This window comes from Hyposmocoma kahamanoa, unplaced genomic scaffold (genome assembly GCF_003589595.1).
Source record: "Hyposmocoma kahamanoa isolate Upper Pololo Valley unplaced genomic scaffold, ASM358959v1 76, whole genome shotgun sequence".
NCBI classification, from domain to species: domain Eukaryota; kingdom Metazoa; phylum Arthropoda; class Insecta; order Lepidoptera; family Cosmopterigidae; genus Hyposmocoma; species Hyposmocoma kahamanoa.
This window is the reverse complement of record NW_020653900.1, coordinates 4,388,953-4,410,603: the sequence shown is the minus strand read 5'-3', so window position 1 is coordinate 4,410,603 and position 21,651 is coordinate 4,388,953. Positions and strand designations below refer to the sequence as shown.

The 21,651-nt window shown below is 35.0% G+C and overlaps 1 protein-coding gene across 1 annotated transcript in view; it reads right to left on the bottom strand.

Annotated features, from left to right (window-relative positions):
- Nucleotides 1-21,651, bottom strand: part of LOC113232543 (T-cell leukemia homeobox protein 3-like) — a 71,235-nt gene that overhangs the window by 26,873 nt on the left and 22,711 nt on the right. Inside the window, exon 2 of the mRNA XM_026467308.1 lies at nucleotides 13,100-13,328. Within this exon, the coding sequence (XP_026323093.1) occupies nucleotides 13,100-13,328 (229 nt within the window). The remainder of the gene's footprint in view (nucleotides 1-13,099; nucleotides 13,329-21,651) is intronic.

Genomic DNA, 21,651 nt, shown 5'->3' with positions numbered 1-21,651 from the left:
TTATACATTCATAAAGTTTACTGCACGTCACCATTGACAACAATACAGCACAGCAATTAGCTCCTTCAACGTAGTTATGAATTAATACGAAACTTGATGAGCGGCGTGCCGGTACTATAGTACAAATATTGCTAGCCTAAAAAAAGACACAACAACACCATGAAATAATGTAATTATATTTCCACTTTCGCCACATAAATCGATGCTTTCCACAGTGATCAAATACAAATGGTCAACACGAATGCTTTTGACATTTAAGAAAAGAACATAATTCAATTGACTACCATATACAATCGATTTTCAACATCGACTTATTAAGCAAGAATCGATGTGTTTTATCTATACCTCATTTATTACGATGTCATTTGCTTATCGTTTGAGATAAAGCATTGGTGTGGATCTTAAGGTCTTTGTATTGTTTGGAAGTCGACATAAATTGTTTGTTGTTCTAAAGGAATAGGAGACTTTTATTTTATTTCTAAATTTGAATTCAAATTCCTAATTTGAATTATCTGTCTCTTTCCAAGTCCAACACCAAGATTACATGCACGTTATTGCGATCAAGCAATAAGCCAGAATTCAAAAAAATCAAAAATGCAAAACAATATTTTTTTCATAGGTAAAAAATTACACTTAAAATCGTCATATTGATTACACTCTACTGTTTATTTGCAAGGCAGATTCTCTTGAGAAGAATGAGCAAGAAGGGGTTGCTCTTTATAAATATACATTTATCTTTTACAATATTTATTTCAAACATCTTAGATTGAGAATACCTGCAGGAACTAAACGGGTCCCTACCACGGATTTTTGTCATCCAATTACGCAAAACCTGTATAAAAACCTTTAATATAAAGTTTTGGTTTCATTGTAGTTTTAAACCTCGTAAATGGCAAAGTTCGAATGTCAACAGGAATATTAATAAAGTAGCGTCTTCATTGCCCCTTAAATGAATTTGTGACTTTGTGTATCAAGAACAGCTAGTTTATTTTCATTCTTTGTATTAATGTTATGTTATTTTTCGGAAAAAATACTGTTCTTGTTAACATTAATTACATTTTCATAAATGTACTGTGACGCTAGTGTACGAATATTTTGCACACATTTGCCCGTAAACAGTGTCATGATATGTATGCAGGTAAAGTCAACCGTAATGTCATAAATTAGGCCAACGAGCTTTTTCATTACATTACCGTCTCAGGGCGGTAATAGATTTTTAATTTTATTTACACTGTACTTCTCTTATACGCCAAGATTAAACAAAAAGTTTTATGCTCAAAAAATATGAATGTACATATTTCGCATAAGCTTCAAAATACAAAAGAAAAACGAAACAATTGCAATTTAACTATAGGTACTTTACTAAACTTACCAAATTCTGCTTTATTTTATATTTATTTTATTTATTTATTTAAACTTAATTGCACACAAAATAGTACAAATTAATGCCATTAGGCATTCTCTACCAGGTAACCGGAGAGCTGGGTTCAAAATAAATGACAGAGGTGCATAACATGATAATTAAAACAGATAGGAAGATTTATAAATAATTATAATATATAGTTTAAACACAATATAAATATAGCATATAATATTATATGACCAACTATATACTTATATAAGCAACCTATATATACATAAATACATAATATATAATACATACACATATATTTAATATATACATATTTATATATAACAATGTTAGACTAATGAGACGTAGATTGAGACTCCATTATGAAGCCGCGGACTAATTGCTTGAAAGCTAGTTTATTCGGCGCTTTCAAATATGGGGCGGTGGAGCGTTCCAGAGTCGTATTGCTTGAAGAATAAATGAGTTAGATAGAAAACCAGTGCGGTGAGAAGGAATTAAAAGAGTCAATTTGCTGTCTGAGTGAAGATTGCGATTATGGGATGCACCCAAATATTGAAATTTACATTTCAAATTTCCAGGTGCACATTTATCATTGATGATAGAGTAAAAAGTGGAAAGTATTCTCAAATCACGACCCTGGCGAATCGTAAGCCACTTCAGCTTATTGCGACGTGAAAATTTTCGAAGTCCATAAATAAAGCAAATGCAACTATTGAGCAAGCGATCCAATTTGTTGAGAAGTTCCTGGGTGATATCAAAATAACATACATCAGCATAATCAAAGATAGGAAAAACAGTGGCCTGTACTAAGAGGATTTTTGTTGAGATGGGAAGAAAGTGTTTGAATTGGTCGAACGAGCTTAAGGTACCAATGATCTTCTGACTAATGGAGTCAATCTGAGGTTTCCAGCTTAAAGTACTATCAATGTGTAGTTCCAGATTCACAACATGAGGTGCGAATACAATAGGTGTATCGTTATAAAAAAGAGACGCGACAGAGCTCATGTCCAACCTAGTCAAAGCATGAGAACTACCCATAACACTACCTTGGCACTTACTTAGTTTGACACTGATGCCAAACTTACTTGACCAATCAGCAATAGGTACGCCGCAGATCTTCATTAAGCGCTAGTATCGCATCATCCAGGCAGTTAATCTTGGCCTGCGCATATATTTGCAGATCATCTGCATAAAGATGGTGAGAATTGTGGAGGAAAGGAGAAATTAAATTGATGAAAACGGAGAAATAGAGGGGAAAGAATTCCACCTTGGAGGCAGGTGGCCTCAAGGTCTGACTGATTATATCTAATACATGGTGGCTGCATGCATGTACATTTTATTACATTTTAGATACAGTTGTATTATCTATGAAAGAATAGCTGGCAATCTGTTTAAAAAAAAACAAACCCGCCACCGTAAATGTTGTATTGTGAAGCGATATTTATTCATACAAGAAATAAATTATCGTTGTATCTTTTCCTAGAAAATGTGTGAAAAACAATGTACGTAAAAGGGCGGTAAAAATGACAAATCTCGAATCAAGCCTATATAATATATAATTCTACCAAACTCTCGTTAATACTTATTTACCGCTCTTAATACACAATGTACTATAATATCTTTAAACGTATCTCTCAAAGACACTCTGAACATTTCATCATCTCTCCTAAAAAGTTTTCATTTTACAGATGTGGCCCTATTATGCAAAGTCTATTGTCTTTTGTTTGTCTCTGTATTTTATTGTAATGTACTCTAAAAGGTTTTAATTACGAATGCATTATGTTATAATATTTGGTCATAATAAAATACAAAAAACATTGTGAATAAATTTGTGACTTTCTGTACTTATGTCTGATGAATAACCGGTAGTTTTGCTTAGCATGTTTTTTCAAACACATTAGGCGTGTCAGTCTACCAGTCACAAACATATAAAACAAAAACAAATTGTAAAGAATCTATTCAAGTGTGAATCCACTTTATCAAATAAACTCTATCTCTTCAATATTAATTTGGACGGTAGCTAATAATTTTATTCTAACCCATCCTAAGATAATCCTTGTTCATTTGTCATAGATAACTTTATCCGTAGAGGTCGATAGACAATGTAACTATTCCGCATGATAAATAGGAATTACAAGTTTAATTTATATACTTTTTTCTTCACTGGTCTCCGAAGGTTGATTCTACGTACTTGGATGACAAAAATCCGTAGTAGTGAAGTGAGCCGTTTCGCTCTTGCAGGTTGTCTCGATTATGTAGGATATTGGAAATAAATATTGTAAATTTGTACAAATGTTTATTTACAAAGAGCAACCCCTGTAGATTCTTGCTTATTCTTCTCAGGAGAATCTACCTTACAAATCAGCAGTGGTGTTTAAATCAATACAGCCAATTAGACTTGAAATCGTCATATTGCAAATTACATTATAATGTATTTGTTTAACTATGAAATACAGATTATTTGACTTTGACTTTGACCTTGACTTTGACTTTGAAGCATCTTCTCGGGGTATTTTCCTTTATCGTTGAAGTTAATTAAAGTAATATATATATTGCATACAATTCAACACAGTGCCTCTGCTAGGAATGGGACTCGAACTTACGTGAGATGCAAGCGTTGGGACCGGGTGCTGGATTATGGCCTTGACCCGCTCTTTGGGGGACATACTTCGCCCAGTACTGAGATGTTTCCATGGGTTAAATTTAGGGATTTATTATACAATCGGAAGTTATACAAAACTTTGTAGGTACAAACTTTTGTGCTCCTTGTGAAGGAGTTTGTTAGTAGCAGTACAGCTCCCTGGGAAAGAGTTCGTCCAGGTAAGTACTGCTACCTATTTCTGCCGCCAAGCAGTAATGTTAGTATTACTGCGTTCCAGTTTTGAAGTTTCGGATTGGCTCTGCAAATGCTATGTGCACGACTTGTTCGCCCCGACACTTAGTATCATAAAATAAGTATTAAAAATGAAACTATTATTTTGGATCAAAATCGCGTATACTTGTCAACTTATGTCTTAGGATGATGGAGCAGTGGCAGTGCCCCTTAGATTTTTACGATTTAAAGCACAATGTGGCACGGCAAGTGTCATGAATAGGCCTTTTGCTTACCACCAGACGCACGAGTTATTCGTCCCGTCCCTTGATAGTTATAAAAAAAACTAAGTATACTAAATGGTGCAGTGAATAGATTCTCTCAATACACATATGGGTCGCTGGCTGAACGAACGAATGAACTTCGTGACGCAAAAAGCAGTGTCTAATGCGTAAAGGGCTGAATGTTAAAATTACAGTCGAGTTTATCATTAAAATGGGTTATACTCGAAGACGTGTCTCCACCTACGTTTTGTGATTTACAAGCAATATAAATATGTTGAAATTTAGATTATAACAAAACGTGTTCGTGTATGTCAAGTTATACTCGGGGTCGTGTTGCCCCCACGTACGATTGTGATCTACTAGCGATACAAGCTGTGATATTTCTCACATACAATTATGGTTAACAGACGATATTGTTTTTCCGTTTCGGCGGAAAAGTAAAAAGACATTAGTCAATACTGGCAAAATTGTCGCCTAATCTAGGGTAAATAGAGTTGCCACAAGAAGAAGAAAACATTACATTTTCTAATGAGAACACGGAGGGTTTTTTAAATTGTTCCAATAAGAATATCGAATATATTTTTTCTTTTCTTTTCTTTTCTATGGTATGTTTCGAAATTTAAAAAAGAAAAAGCCTTCCCCAATGCATTAGCTGTACAATGGGGGAAAGCTGCCAGCATTTTGGGCACCTTGCCGCGGGAACCCAATTTTATTCATATAATTTAATCCTAGTTTTAGTTTTCAATATTTAAGCTTTTACTGTACCTAATCTGTATAATTTAACTCATTGTATAATAAATTTGATAGAAGCTATTTGATTATTGTAGAAGCTCTTTGACCAAAAAACCATGGTGTGATTTGTTTATTAAAACAGAATTAACATGACTGTTTAAATATATGTGCCAGCCGTTGTCTATCTTATACTAATTTTTTCGAAATTTTACGGCGATGTCGTCCAACATGGAATTTTAAAGAGCAACTCAAAATAAAACATCACATAATATAGAAATATCTCGAGCCTTCAAATAAATCGTGTGTTTTATCTTAAACGAGTATTTTATTCGAAAGGCTGAATGTAGCCGATCCCGAATTCCACAGTCGAGTTTAACATTAAAAAGCTGGTGTTTTGAATTTAGAATAAGGGCGGTTTCAGGAATGCGTGAAAACATATTGTAAGTATTATAAATTTTTAATATCTGATATAGGTTGTTTTTCAATATTAGCTGTAGAAGGGAATTTGTCTGTTCTAAAAATTCTGTTTTCATTACATTTAGCAATTTAAAAAAAATCATATTTACAACGCTAACTGCCAATAAGAAAGCTATACAAATGAGGTTCTATTATAAAATTACTTGAAAATATAAACGCAAAATTTAAATTCTGTTCCAATCCAAAAGGTTAAGAAAAAATAAAATTCTGAATTTAAACACAATCCCACTAGCCGTCAAAACGTTTTACCGGTAAATTAATCAAGCAAACTCATACAAATCCTGTCAATAAAGCGGCGTGGCTAGCGCCCGAGCTCGTTAGCGATAAACCGACTTTTAATAATACACAGCAAAACAAAAACAAGCAGCATAAGATAACAAACCATTAACACGGCCGGTTAATACGAAGAGACGCTGATAAATTGACCGAAAAATAGAATAGTTTTTTTTTCTAAGTTCGGATTTGAAATTCCGGAATGGCGCCAATCTATTACAAAAAAACTGTGGTACTTACTAAAATTCATTAATACTATTCAAATATAGGAAATGAGTCAGCCGTGACCACGGGACATGTAAAGTGCCCAAAACGTTAGTTTGTTTGAAAATAGAAACAAATATGCTGGATTGTAGATTCGAAAGAATAGTTTTGTTTCCACAGTCGCGAAAACTAAGTAAAACTAACTAAACTGAGACAATTGTCTGCAAAGCATTAAAAATATTGTCGTTAGCAGCTCAAACGCTATCCGCGAGAAGTCATAAGTTTAGAAGTAGATGAATCTTATCTGTTTTTAAAATGTCAAAATATACTTAAGGTAGATTGGAGTGGGAGGAAGATTAAATTTGGTATATTACTGAAAAAAAGTATAATGATCGATTGATGTAAGGTTACCTATTAATAATATTTTAGACAGTTATTAGTTTATTTAAGAATAAATAAAATCGTTCAGACGTGTTTGTTACCTAATGGAAATTGCAATCTGTAGAAAACACAAATAGGACCTTCTTATAACGCACGCATATCTACAAACGTAAAAATATCTCTTGGATTATTTCCTTTTTTGGGTTTTTGTTTTCTTTTTTTATTCAATAAAAGGCAGTGGCATGGCGCCGCGCGTATCGAGCACGCGTTATCGGCGCCGAACACAAACACCGCTTGTCCATTAGAACGTAATCGGTTGTGATGCCACCAACAAGGGTATTGTCTTGCAGTTTTCGAATTCGGAATTCTGTTTCTGTGCTTTATGCGTCTGTGGCTGTTTGCATTTGTGTATTGACGTGTTTGAGAGAAAGCCGTTAAAAAGTATCTAAAGAGCGATTTTACATTTTAATCTATAGAGATATATTTGTAAGTCAATGAGATATATAATTAATTTGAACAATTTATTGACAGAAATCTTTTTATAAATTGTCTTCGAACATTAACATTTTTTTTAAATTAGATTGTTTTACGAAATCTGCTGTGAATCCTAATTTTTGTATTCTAGTGCCCACTGATAACGCATAATGATGATCTTTAGGTTGTACATCTGTTTTAAAAATCGGTTTTTATTTAATAAACAAGTTTAATTAAACATCACATCTACTCTCATATCACTACATAATATCTCATTTGTCTTGTATAACTGGCCGGCTGATGGTCCGACAGCCGTGTATACTCGGATAGTATGTTTGTTATGCTTTGCCTTAGCTGGCATTTTTATTTTGACGTCAACGACAAATAACTTGATTAAACTGGTCCAATAAAAAAATCCTCAATTTGGACCTTTAATTTTGTTCTCTATATGTTTATCACAAAATAATGCTCTACGCGTACAGTCGTATACATAGCGTGCTCCATAAGCTTCCGGAACTGGCCACTTACATAAACAATATTTAAAAAGTAATTAGAACATTTGAAAATGGAACTCTTTGGCTGTAGAATACAGTTTGTTTCATCTGACTGTCACTTGTTTTTACATTGTGGCGTCATTTTAGAAATTGGGTGTCTATCATATATATATCACCATGGACTTAACTCGTGAAAATTTTCGTAGTATGATTTTCTACGACTTTGAGTGTATTTGAACAGCTAAGCGGAGCTTCGCTCGGCTTCAAACTGCTTTTGGTAATGAAGCACCATGCAAGACGGCCATTTATAGCTGGTTTGCTGAATTCAAACGCGGTCGTGTGAATCTCAGTGACGAATTTCGTGATGGTCGCTCGTCCACTGCTGTGAACAATAAAAACATCGATGCTGTGCGCCGTATGATCAAAACAGACAGGCATGTGACATACCATGAGATTCGGGCATCTTTAGGCATAGGTATGAGTCAAATACAATCAATACTACACAAACATTTGGGTGTGAAAAAGCCGTGCTCTCGGTGAATCTCACACAATTTGACTGACGCTCAAAAAACGGATCGCGTCCGTTGGTGCAATGCCATGCTTACTAGATTCAACGAAGGAGCGTCAAATTTGTTGTGGAATACAGTAACAGGTGACAAAATATGGATTTATAGTTACGATCCCAAAACAAAACAGCAATCGAGCGTATGGGTCTTTCGAGTTGAGTCGAAACCGACCAAAGTGGTGCGCGTGCAAAGTGCCTCTAAGCGGATGATTGCTTCTTTTTTTAATAAAACTGGACACGTGGCTACTGTTGCTTTGGAGAATCGTTGTACCGTGAATAGTGATTGGTACACGACCATTTGTATGTCGGAAGTTATTGACAAACTTCGTAAAAATACCCGTAAACGCCGTATCATCTGGCACCACGATAATGCCAGTTCTCACACGGCCAGACAGACAAACTAATTTTTGAAGGTGAACAACGTTGACCTTATGAGCAATCCCGCGTACAGTCCCGACCTGGCACCTTGTGACTCTTATTTATTTCCAAAAATTAAGAACCAGTTACGCGGTCAACGATTTTCATCACCTGAAGAGGCTGTCGAAGAATGTGAAAAATATTTTTCAGACATTGTCACGGAGGAGTGGCATAAATGTTTTCAAAATTGGTTCATTCGAATGAAAAAGTGCATTAACGCTAACGGATAATATTTTGAGAAACAATAAATTCATTTCTGACCATTTTATAGCATTTTTTTCTTATTCATTCCGGAAAATTTATAGTGCACCCCACGTAATAATATCTTCAGGACTTTGTTGGGGTTATCGCTCTTCCGTAGCGCGTCGGGAATGTTTGCCGAATCACGCTTTTTTTTATAATACTAAGCGACTGGACGAACAAGTCGTGTGCTTGGTGGAAAGCGACACGCCTGTCCCTAACAGTTGCAGCTCAGAGCTACAAAGATCTGACCCCTGATACCCTGAGACGTAAGTTCTAAGTAATCTCATGTGCCAGTAATTTAACCAACACCATTACCCTTCGAAACCGGAACGCAGTAATGTTCACATTGCTGCTTGGCGGCAGAAATAGATGATTGACACGCAGAGGTCCCAGGTTCGATTCCCGGGCCGGGAGAAATACTTGTATGGCCTACATTTATTTTCTCTCGTGAGTTTGGGTGTAATTTGTGGTTGTCTATGTGTGTGTCCATGGCACCCGCGACACAGGGTTTCCCTAGTGCGGGGCTATGTTGATTGTGAGCGTTATTATTATTATTATTATTATTATTATTATTATGTAGATGATTGCGGACAGAGGTGAGGGTCCACAAAAATTGGATAGAACTACTCAAGATGGTATATTCATATCCGGAACTAGCGGTTTCCGAATGGTTACAAATTCAAACAAACAGTGATTCATAGCGCATTATTGTAATACCTTTATGGATTCACGTATCACAACTAAATCAATAAATTTGGTTTGAATTTGAACTTTCTAATCCATTTTGGTGCTATAAATAAAGCAGTACAAATGTTATCAGTGCCATAAATCGTTATAAAAGATAATAAAAACATCGTGTTGAATATAAAGGTCTATTGTAAAACTGGTTTGATAATATTGTAAATAATAGTGAAAAATTTAAATATCAATGTCACGTGCATTCATTTAGGTGTTTTATAAAAAGAATATCGCACAATATCGTTGAAATCGAGGTCTTAAGTTTAAACATGAAACCATCTACTGTCGTAACTCAAAAATGATGGAATTAAGAAAATACGATTTGAAAGTTCAAAAACTTACTGAATGAACCAATAAATTTATATTCTCGTTTATAAGTGGATGACTAACTATAAATATGTATAAATAAAAATAATCCTATTATTTGCTATAAGATACATTCAGTACTTTTTTTATTTTCAAATTGTGTTTTATCATTTCCATAATTTTTGAGTTACGACAATATTTTGTTCCATGTGCGATTTTTTTTCAAACGAACCAACGTTTCGGGTTCTTTACAGGTCCCATGGTCAACATGCCACAGAGTCCAAAACTTTGGTTTGCTTGAAAAAAAAAACAAATATTTTTGGTATAGATTCGAAAAAATAGTTCCAATATCGTTTAAATTAACGTAACTGTGTTAATGACAAATTACGATACAGAAAGATGGCGAATGTGTGTTTTGTAGCTATCACACAATCTAAAAATATAAAAGACAAAATCCTCTTTGCTTTTTGCTGTAGAAACCCCGGGTCCCTGAATTTAAAGCCTCCGGTAAACAAACGTCGAAAACCCTGTACCTGCATAATCTGTACCTTCTATTAGGTACAAATTACATCGGTCATTCTCGGACTAGTGTTAGTTCACTACCTAATTCCGTAACAATTTTTTGTATTTGATTTTTATCGTGCAACATTATTTAATATTCAAGTATTGTATCGCGAAATATTATTTAATAATTACAAGATAATATACTTAATATACTATTACCCACCATGTCTGTAAAGCCCGAGGGTTTTATTTGGGGCATTATAGTCAAGTTAGCGTCCATGCAATCATACTACTTACGTGCAAGTGTATATTTCACGGGCGGTACAAGAAATTACGAACCTCGACTCCGCAAGCCCTCAGTCTTCCACTTCGGGTTTCTAATAGTCTCGTTCGTAATTCCTTTTTTATCGCCTTTAATACTCAATACAGTATAATTTCGCCCCGTGTCATAGTCCATAGTCCAGTCCATGTCCATAGCGGTTTTTATAAACAGAATACGAAATAGAGAAAAGAAAAGATAAGAGGTTGACTACAGCGGCATATACACACTCCCTGTATTTAATCAATTTAGTAAACAATTTAATGTTTCAATGTAACAATTCAATAAATTAAAATATATATATATATATTGCGAACACCTGTCATTCCAATATACATATTAATCCTTTGAAAAGGTTTTGCGAAACACGTGGCGATTTATGGAATCAACCAATCAATTCATTACATGTTTTATGTTAATTGATCGATTTAGTTTCGTCCTCTTGTTTAATTATTTATCAGGCTTTATGAGTGGAGACATTAAGCGATGAATAAAAGATAAGTTAATAGTCGAGTAGGTACTAAGTACAAAACATCATTACATTGTAACATAGAATAATGTTTGTTTTCATTGAAAAATGTTTATGGATATCATAGTTCTGTTCGGATCTGATGCCCGAATTCACTGAATATTAATTTTGATAACTACTATAGGTTGACCCCATAAGTTTGACCACACTCGCGAAGCAAGAGACGCAAGGATGAAGACAACGTGAATCGCGGGTGGCAGTTAGATAAAGATGTATGGAAAGCCGATATGGCTCTAGATTCCGCGCAAATTTGACTCAAAGTGTATTCCATATCATTTAAGTTTATTTGAAAAGAGCAAGATCCCTAGAGTTTCTTGCTCGTTCTTCTTCTTAGCTTAGTGAACGTGCAGTAGCTTAAAAGTGACGTTGTCAAGTGTAATTTATTTTATCTATGGAATAAATGATTCTTTGACTTTGACGTTGTCTGCGTTCCGATTTTGAAGGGTGCTGGTGAAATTACAGGCACATGAGTCTTGTCAACTTACGTCTCTGGGTGATGGGCGCAGTGACAGTATCCCTAAGGCTCTGCGTGGCACTGCAACTGTTATGAACAGACGTTTCGCTTAGTACCAGGCCCTACGGCTAGTTCGCCCCGTCACTTGGTGTTACAAAAAAAAAACACACTGTGCGTAACAATGAGCATAACTAACAAAAAGTCTCTGCACTTAACAAAAATCAACCTTACACCAATGAACTTCAGGTACAATTTTCATTGGTGTCTGAAAACAATTATCAAAAGCGCACCTTAAAGTCATTTCCTTGGGGTTGGTTTTTGACCAAAGTTTTTCAGTATTAACGTTCAGACAATTTTAATAATGACTATATTAGCACCAAGATTGTCCCTATCTACTGACTACGGCATCCCCGGTAAGACCAAGGTAAGGCGGGCCAAGCCCTCCGCCAGTGATACGCCTTCACGAGCATCTCTGGTGGACCGGGCTCTGGGTATGGACTCGCCGAGCCTTGTAGTAGCTGCATAGATGGACATGATCGTCTGCTCTACTACTCCGCGTCTTATAGCGGTTTAGACGAGAGCCTAAGGCGCGAAGACGCGCGGGACACGTGAGTTGCCCTTTAAGTTGGAACGTCCGCACATTGTCGTACGATACTGTGACCGACACCTCCAGTACTAGTCTGGCGAGCTAGTAGAGTATGAGCTAAATATTCTCTGGTCCGTCCAGCCGCGTAGGTGTCTGGGAACTGAACGCGTATCACTGACGGAAGACATGGCTTGGACGCCCGCCGTACCCTGGTCTTACCGGGGAGCTCGTAGTCTCCCCGGAACTCCCTATCTCTCGGTCAGTAAATAGGGACAAATTAATGCGCCGAACAGGCGGAAGTTGCCGTACTTCTCTTATTATATATATTATTGTAAAATCAGTAACTATCTGCTGAAAAGTTGTCATTTTTGCAAACGTAGCCTTATTATACCAAGTGCATGATATACAGCCACGGTATCCACTTCACTTACGCTTAAATAAATCTAACTGTAAACTAGAACTACATGATATACTGAAATAAAATGGCACTATAACTCTTTACGACTGTACCCAATAATAATTAAAACAAATTCCTATATAATCTTTAGTACCTCAAGTACTTAAGTTTTACAGTCCGAGGCCATAACTAGGTGACCCATAAATATTTTAGAAAGACCTCTGCATTCATAGTAAGTGCTAAGTGTTCAGGGATTAGACTATGCTGGTCACTTTATACCTTTATCTTAATGAGAACATGAGATGCAAGAATCGTAGTTGACGCCTAGTTTTATGGAATGCTTTACAAACGATGTTTTATTTAGATTGAACATACCAACATAAGACCTTAATGTAAATGTATGTTTTTGAAATGACAGCATGTGTTCTCTCCAGAAAAAAGCACAAATTAATTCAATTCTTTATGGTCACAACGAAAGAACATTTCAAAATGCAAGTCCAACGGTATCAATGGAGAGATAATGTAGACAAAAACTCACCTCCATTTAGTCCTTCTATTTTGAAACCATGTCTTGACTTGCGCGTCTGTCATTTTCAATGTTTTCGCGAGACTCGCTCGTTCTGCTGAAGCTAAGTACTTCTGCTTGTGAAATCTTTTTTCCAGCTCGGCAATTTGAAGTCTTGTGAATGAAGTACGGGGTTTCTTGCGCTTTGGTGGCGTTCTGTTTTGATATGGGTGCCCGATTCGCCTTGTGATGGGGAAGGAGGCTGGAAATATAATATTTCTTGCTTTATTTCTGTTACAGAGGTAATATATAATTAAATTTAAAAAATTAAGGCCCAAATTACTTCTCAAAGGAGCCATACGTCACGTAATATGGAATAGCATCGGACAAATCTAGTATTTGAGCTTGTATGATTTTTGTAACTTATATGATGATGATATGTGAGGAGGTATTAAATCCCATTGAATTTAAAAGTTTTTTAAGTTATATAATTTCATTGACTTGATTATTATGTGATAAAAATTGTATTTCCGTTCGTAATTACATGAATAACACTAAAAACGCGTTCGTTTCTATTCAAATTTAGCAACAAAACAATCACGCAATTACAAATAACAACTTACAGCTTCAAGAGCGTAATAGCATTAACATCTTATCTTTGTAATTGAAATCACGAACTTATCGTTCTGAATAATACAATGTTCGGCCATTACAAAAAAGTCATGAATAAATAAAAATCTCATTAAATTCATTCGTTAAATTGCTCGTACAATCACCACAAAGTACCAGCTATTACACTGAAACAGCAATCAAAGTTTCCGTCCATAATAAATCTAAAATTACATGTTGATGACCATTCGTGGAAACTCAGCTTAACAGATTGACCATATACAGAATCGACCGCAAGATATCTTGAATATCTTATGTATAATAGCCTCCTCATAAGCAACTTTTCAAAAAAAGGAAGCCGTAATAACCAATCGCTCCAAAGTAGCAGTTACACGTCTCTCTTTTCAAAATTACAAAGATGGCGGACCTATTACCATTTTAAAATTCGAAACTCAATAAATTACACTCGTTTATATGAGCTCCTCTGATTGGCCGACAGTTGGTAATACCCAGTGTTTTCTGTAATAGATCGATTTGCATTAAATGGCCCATGAGATGAGATCGTATTGCTAACTAGGATACAATGTTCAGTACCAATCAATGATATCCATTCGAAATCATAATCAAGATAATAATACTTAATAGCACATTTTCATAGTCATAAAAAAAACGTTTAGATTTCATTTAGATGTACTAGACCGCAACACGACAAAAAGATAATTATATTTGTGATTTAATAAATAAAGAATCTCTTTGTTCCCGACATTGTAGTAAGTTGAGCTATGTGCAACCCTGTTCCTGTTACCCTATTCTAAATTCAAATTGGTAACCTTTCGCTATTTTTTGTTTTCAAAAATGGAACCGTATTAAATAGCGTGCTCCGATTGGTCGGCCGACAAACGTAATGGCTGCTTCTCGTGACCGCAAATTGTGAGGCAATTGCGCGGTTGTACGTAACTTAAGCATGGTTTAAAAATTGTTACTGACTTTTGTTTGAGTTTAAAGGCAAGGTTGCGTTTTATTTTGTATTGTGACATGAAACGTTTACGTCCGTATTGTGAACAGCAATTTCATTTGTTTTGTTGAGCTCTACTTGTAATTTGCTATTAACTTGCATTGTGCAATAGTGACTATTTTCATTTCAAAATAATAGGCTATTTTTTGGCAGCAAATATTGCTTCACGCTTATTCTTTTTGGCTTCAACATGAAACGCTTTCTTGGCAGTGTTAATAACCAAGCCAAGACAGCCTGAGGGCTGGTTAAAAGGTTCAATGACTGATTGGAATGATTTATTTTCCATTCTCTGTGTAATTATTGATAAAATTTAAAAACAACAACAACAAAAGAAAATCTTTCTCCCTTAAATTTTTTCCTTTTCTTGACTAACTCATTTAACATCTTGAGTTGTAGCTTATGTCATTCTCGGTCTATCAAAGAGTTGCACCAGTATTTTCTTTTGTGGTAAGCGACACGCCAGTACATAACAGATGCAGTGCCAATCAGAGTTTTCAATTGCAAAGATCTGAAGGGCATGACTACTATGGCCGTAAACAAGTCTCATGTGCCTGTAATTAACCAGCACCTTAGCTCTCAAAACCGGAACACAGTAACGCTGACATTACTGATTGTCGTTTATAAATAAGGCTGACATTCGATGCTCATTAATGAATGTTTTACCTTTGAAAACTGAATCAGAACTTACAGCTTTCAATGAGTCAAAACTCCAATTTTCCAACGCTTCTTTGTGAACAATATTTTTTTTTTAAATACTTCACCCGTACAGATATATAACAAAGATTTGTTTCACATTCAGTCTCTACGAATTAAGTCTTCACAAACAATAAAAAGCCCAAGCAAATAAAACCGATTAGGCTTGCTCAAATATTTCACGTATATATTTTAGGTTACGTCGCACGGTATCTGCCAGAAAAGGGTGGCCTAACAAGATTCCGTGGGTCGTAATTGAGTTAACCCGTATGATTCATGCGCACTGGGCTGTAGTAACAGAAACCACGTCATATTCACAGTGGTGCCTACAGTGCAGATGGAGAAAAAATATTAAATCGGTTTTTAAGCCATGTTCAAGTAAAATTTTGCTAGACTGGTTTTACACTGAGGCTCTTGAGAATTACGAGATATTAACCGTGAGAAATCTTTAGACATCGCAGTTTTTGGTATAAACTAAAAAACTCTTGCAAAAATCGTAAATAAAGAAAAGAAGGTCGTAAAATTATTAAAACTCATTCACTCTAATTTCAAGCGAAAAATTTAATTATATCAAAGATAAACATGAAGAAAAATTAACAAACAAATTAACATTGAAGGGTTTAAGCGCTTCTGAGGGTAATCCGTTTATGATATTATCCCTTTGGGCAACCCTTCTCGACACCGGTTTGGGTTTGGCCACTCAAAGTGATTCTGCTTTATTTATGACAGTTTACTCGTCCCCTTTGAATCGGGTATTTTTGTGTTTTTATTGCCTTTTAAGTGTATTGTTTTGTAATAGAGAAACAAAGGGTGGCAAAACATAACTTTCCTTGTGACTTAGTAAACGAGCACGGCATTTTGCATGAATTCACATTCCACCAGTCTAGTGTCCACTTTTATTACATATCATAAACTTCTATACATATATGAAGAATACAGACATGATAATCAAGGTATAACATTGAAAAGATTTCCCAATCCAAGAGCAATTTGAAAAGAAAAACGACATGACTTGTTTATGCTATTTTTCACCGTCAAAAAGTCGTCACGTTTCAAAATGGAGCACACGTTCCTCCCCGTTTAAACGATACAAATTCTCACTCATATTTCGTGGATTCCTCCCTTTCGAGAGAGGGGCGGCGACGAGGGGGACGAGGCGTGTAAGAAGACGAATGCTTGACGTCTAATTGGGCTCAGACGTCACCTGGGATTACGGGCAGGCGTTCCATCACTCGTATAGTCGTATTTGTCCGCGCCTGTTGAGTTTTCGCACATTGTGTGCTATATAATTTAAGTTGTGAAGAAATGTAAGCATCTCAACATTTTATTGACGCAATTTTTGGAAAAATATACTTTTTTTAGAATTATGACACATTCGCTGGTAATTCGCTACTCTATTGTCGCTAATTTTGCCTTTCGCCACCAGCAATACAAAACACAAATAATATGTAGTCGTACAGGTACACCAATTTTGTACCAAAACAAGTTGTAAACATAAAAATTACACTTAAAAATCAATACAGAACAACACAGACAACATTTTTCAATTACGCCGCACAGTGGGGCCGCAGGAAAAAATAAATGGACGAAATCTCATGCATATTGCACGCAACAAGCGATACCAATTCCCACTAGTTACGCTACCAAACGTACGAGAGTCGGGAATACGGCAAACTCATGGAAAATTCAGCGGTTGAAAGCGGAATGCAATCGGGATACAGGTTTAGGTTGCATTTTGAAACAACATTGCACTCGTTTCGGCGAACAAAAGCATGGCTACAGCCTTTATGATGTTGCGCTTTTACTGTCTTTGTTGCTGTCGTTCGTGCAGAATGCTTCACACGTATATTGTGTAACATGTCTATCTGTGTAGTGTTTTGTTCGATGTTTTATTCGTTTGCAACGCTGTCAAGCGAGCGCATTGTTACGTTTGCTCTCGCAAGTGTGGTTTTAGTTACACAAATGTTACAAAAAATATCAAAAGTCGCAATTAATTGTTTCATAAATACATAAATTGTTCTTTGTTTTATAAAAAAATATCAAAACAATTTAAACAGAATGTTTCGTATTAAAATCTTCTAAACTAAACTTCCACGCAATGAAAATTCCATCAGAACCGTCAGTTAATTATATCCGTGAGACATTCACATGATACAGTGGGCGGGTTATTATCCGCACGCTCCCTCATTTTGCTCATTAAAATTTTGTCCCGCCGCTGTCATCGTTCAGCTCACTGTGGGGTTACGTAAAATAGCCTAATTGTGGATAATCTCTCTTGTTATACGGGAAATTAGAGTCGAATAGTTTTCGGATGAAATACGCATTCATTTTTGGTTTGTCCGGAGATTTGAGGCAATTTCCGGTCGTGTTATTTTAATTTGTTTTGTAGTAAAACAAATTGCCATTATTGGATTTTATTTGTACGTCGATTGCGGGATTTGTGGAATAGCGAGATTGTTAGATACGTCCATGACGAATATTATATTAATATAATTTTATTTAATATTGTACAGTCTTATCTTAAGCGCGGTACAGTTGAATTTAAATTGTAAGTGTCAAGTTTGACGTGCTCTTTTCTCTAAAACTATAGATATTAAATTCATCAGTTGAACGTGAACTAATAATGTGATATCTAATTGTAATCAAACACGACGTTTATATGAAAGAAAATACTGAAGTAATAAATTAAATATACTGCATTGCACATAAAAAAAGAACGAACAATACAAAGGAAAATTCCTTGGATCTGATTGGACACGAAACAGTGTCTTTTTAAATGTTCGTTCTCAGTCACATCGAATATATTTTTTCTTAACAAAGTAGAGGAGTATTTTCTTAAAAAAATATATGAATATCATGGTAGTAAATCATGATATTATAAATAAATACTATAGAAGAGTATTCATAAGCAATATTAGTATCACAGAATAGCTAATGTACAACATATTGGCGTAATTTTTTGCTATACAGTTTTGATGACGACCTCGGTGGCTCAACGGTTTGCTCTGTGGGAGCTGGATGCCAAGGTCTCGGATTCGAGTCCCAGTAGGACCAATTTGGGAAATGAACTTTTCTAAATTGATTCAGGTCTGGGCGTTCTGGGAATTGTATCCCAGAATTCCGTTGCTCTGGTACTTATAGTACAGGGAATTCCCTAGTTTGAGACCAGGCAATTTGTGTAATTGTTTGGCATATAATTACTTTATTATATTATAATATTGTTTTGAAGGCCGTAAGACTACAGGCAAAAGTATTTTTTTGCGCGCCTGTTGCGCGCTACACGCCTGTCCATAACAGTTGCAGTGGCACTCAGACCTTTAAAATCGCAAAGATCTGAGGGGCACTGCCACTGCGCCCGTCACCCTGAGACATAAGTTGACAAGTCCCATGTGCCTGTCATTTCACCAACACCCTTACCCTTCTAAACCGGAACGCAGTAATGCTAACATTACTGCTTGGCGGCAGAAATAAGTAAGGTGGCAGTACTTTCCAGGACGAACTTTCACAAGGATCAGTGGGAACGTATAGAATATATTAAAATCTTTTACATAATTAGTGTACAACAGAGTCTTATTTATAAAAAAAAACAATGTAGACTCTATTCACAATAGATTTGAATTTTTATTTCTTGAAAAAAGATTCCAACGCTTTTAAAGTGATATTTCTAACTAACTGTTTCATTATCACAAAGCACTCGAATATGTACAAGACGCGAAGCTGCTACGCAAAACCACTCAACTCAACACACCCCCCAGAATCTTCTAATCTTTCTAAAGCGAAAAATATAAATAGCAATATAATATTTTATGTATCCATGTCTCCCAGCGGAACACAGTACATCTACACATTTGAAATACGACCGCTTTTATAACCTCTCACATTACGGGTTGGTGATAAAATGTATCAACGTAGCTCTATGTCAGCCTATAAGACTGCTTTCTATATTTTTATTTTAAATGGAACTATTTTTTAAACGACTTCGAAAAAAAGAAGACGTTAATTCGACTGAATTTTTTTGTGTGTATAAATTCCTTTTCGTTTTTGTTTCAAAATAAGCATTGTTTTCTTTTTTTTTGAAAGAAGGTTCTTATTTCGAGTATATTTTTTTTTGTGCGTTTGTCACAATGATAACTCCGACATTTTGTGAACCGATTTCGATGATTATTTTTTGTTGGAAAGGGGGTACCTACCTCAGATTTGAAGAAAATATTCCACATCCAATGCAGTTTATTGGATTTCATCCACTTTCAGATTTTAATAAAACTAGCAAATAGGTGTAATGAAACCGATGAAATCGTTTTTTTTTTAAGTTATTTTCTATTTCTTTAAGTTTATTTTATTCGAAGTACAAAACAGTTTACATTCAGTAGTATCAGAAATACAATTTCAAGTTTAAATCTAGAACGTAAATCTATACCTAAGAAGCATGGACCTACCAATAAATGGACGTCGAGTTCGCGCTAAAGTGTGTCCGCACCTGTAGGGCGTTAAAATCGCATACAGAGCGTCAATCGCGCAACAGTCTTCGTTTGTTCGAGTGACAGCGCGGCTGTCAATTATGCAGTATTAATATATGCAGTACAAATAATAACTTTTTAAAATTACTGCATTAAAGTGTGAAAACAGGATTTTGTATCATATTTTCAATAAACAAATATATTGTGTTATCAAAGTTGTCATTTAAATGTGTTATTTGTACAGTTTTATAGTATTTAATTTATATATAACTGAATCGTAAATATAAATTACAAAAGCACACGAAATAATGAAATAACTAACTGTCTTTTTTCTACTCATTGCATGCGCAAAAGATGGAAAGAGACCCATTACGTCAGTTTCAAGAAGCTTATATAAACTTCTTGGTCATTTTCAATTGTTCGAACCACAAGCGATTGAAATACTTAGAACAAAGAAACTAGAGTTGCTTTGATTTTAATCCTATTTTTAAAATGATTTTTTTATTAAACGTTAGCAATAACTAACAAAATATTTTTGTACTCGTTTTACGGCAAGGGATTACCTATCAGAAGTCAGAAAATACGTTTGCCCGAAATAACATTAGCTCGAATTTTCATAATGTGTTTTTACGAAGATTACAAAAGAAAAGCTAATTTTGTCTATGTAAAAAGCATCAAAATTACTCGAAAGCGTAACGGTTTTGTTATAAATCGGAATTACGGATATTTGAGTTTAAGTTTAGTTGGAATATCGGTACATTTCTTATAGTACACGCTTATTTTCACATTTGTAGTAATATTTGTATGTATGTATCTGCCCAACTCTTTATTATACCTTTAAGTGAATTTGTACAAAATTCGACATAATAATATTATATAAAAAATTTATTCATATTTACGAGAAATGCTATTTATTCCATTACTCTTGTATTCCAGTAATTTTCAGTCGAAGCTAAATATGGTGCATTTTGTTAAGTTTCCAGTAGAAGCTGAATATGGTGTTTTTGGGCCCTTAAATTGTTGTAAGCAAATTTAGGCAGTACTGCAATGACGTTGCAATTTAAATTAAATGTTTTAGTTTTTTATATTTCGTTACATGTCACTACGTTTGTATAGGTTAACCTCGGACATTTTTTTCGTGGTTTTTGTATTAGACCCGACGTCCACTTGTTGGTAGGTCAATGCTAAGAAGCATTATTATGTAAAGCGAGAACACGTTGGCAAAAAGAATAAAAAAAAGTGAGGATGTAGTGTGGTGATAAAAAAAAATCATATTCAGGACATAGATTTGCGGAGTACAAAAGTCAGTTTTGTTGGGATTCAGATTTGACTGTATATGTAATGTAACTGTGCAAAAAGGTTAAAAAATTAAACATAACGAGTTCTTAGATTTTCACGATTGTTGCTCATAGGAAATAAACAATTTTTTTGGATCTAAATTGCGTATATTTGTTTTGTCACACAAACCAAATTTTCGGGTCCTTTACAGGACCCATGATCACGGCTGACTAAAACTATGAAATGATAAGTATTTTTTATGGGATCTGTAAACGGTCCAAAACGTTGGTTTGTTTGAAAAAACAAATATACGCAATTCAGATCCGAAAAAATAGTTTAATTTCCTATTAATTATAATAGTTATTAGGAAATGGTGTTTTTTTCGTGGGCTAAAAATTATATAATTACAAAAATTTTATAAGAACCTAAGAAGGTTCTCGCAATTACTTCAGTTTAGAAATTAAACAATATTTTTCAGAACTAAAATGGCGTAAATTCTTTTCTTTTATACTAATTCACGTTTAGGGCTCTTT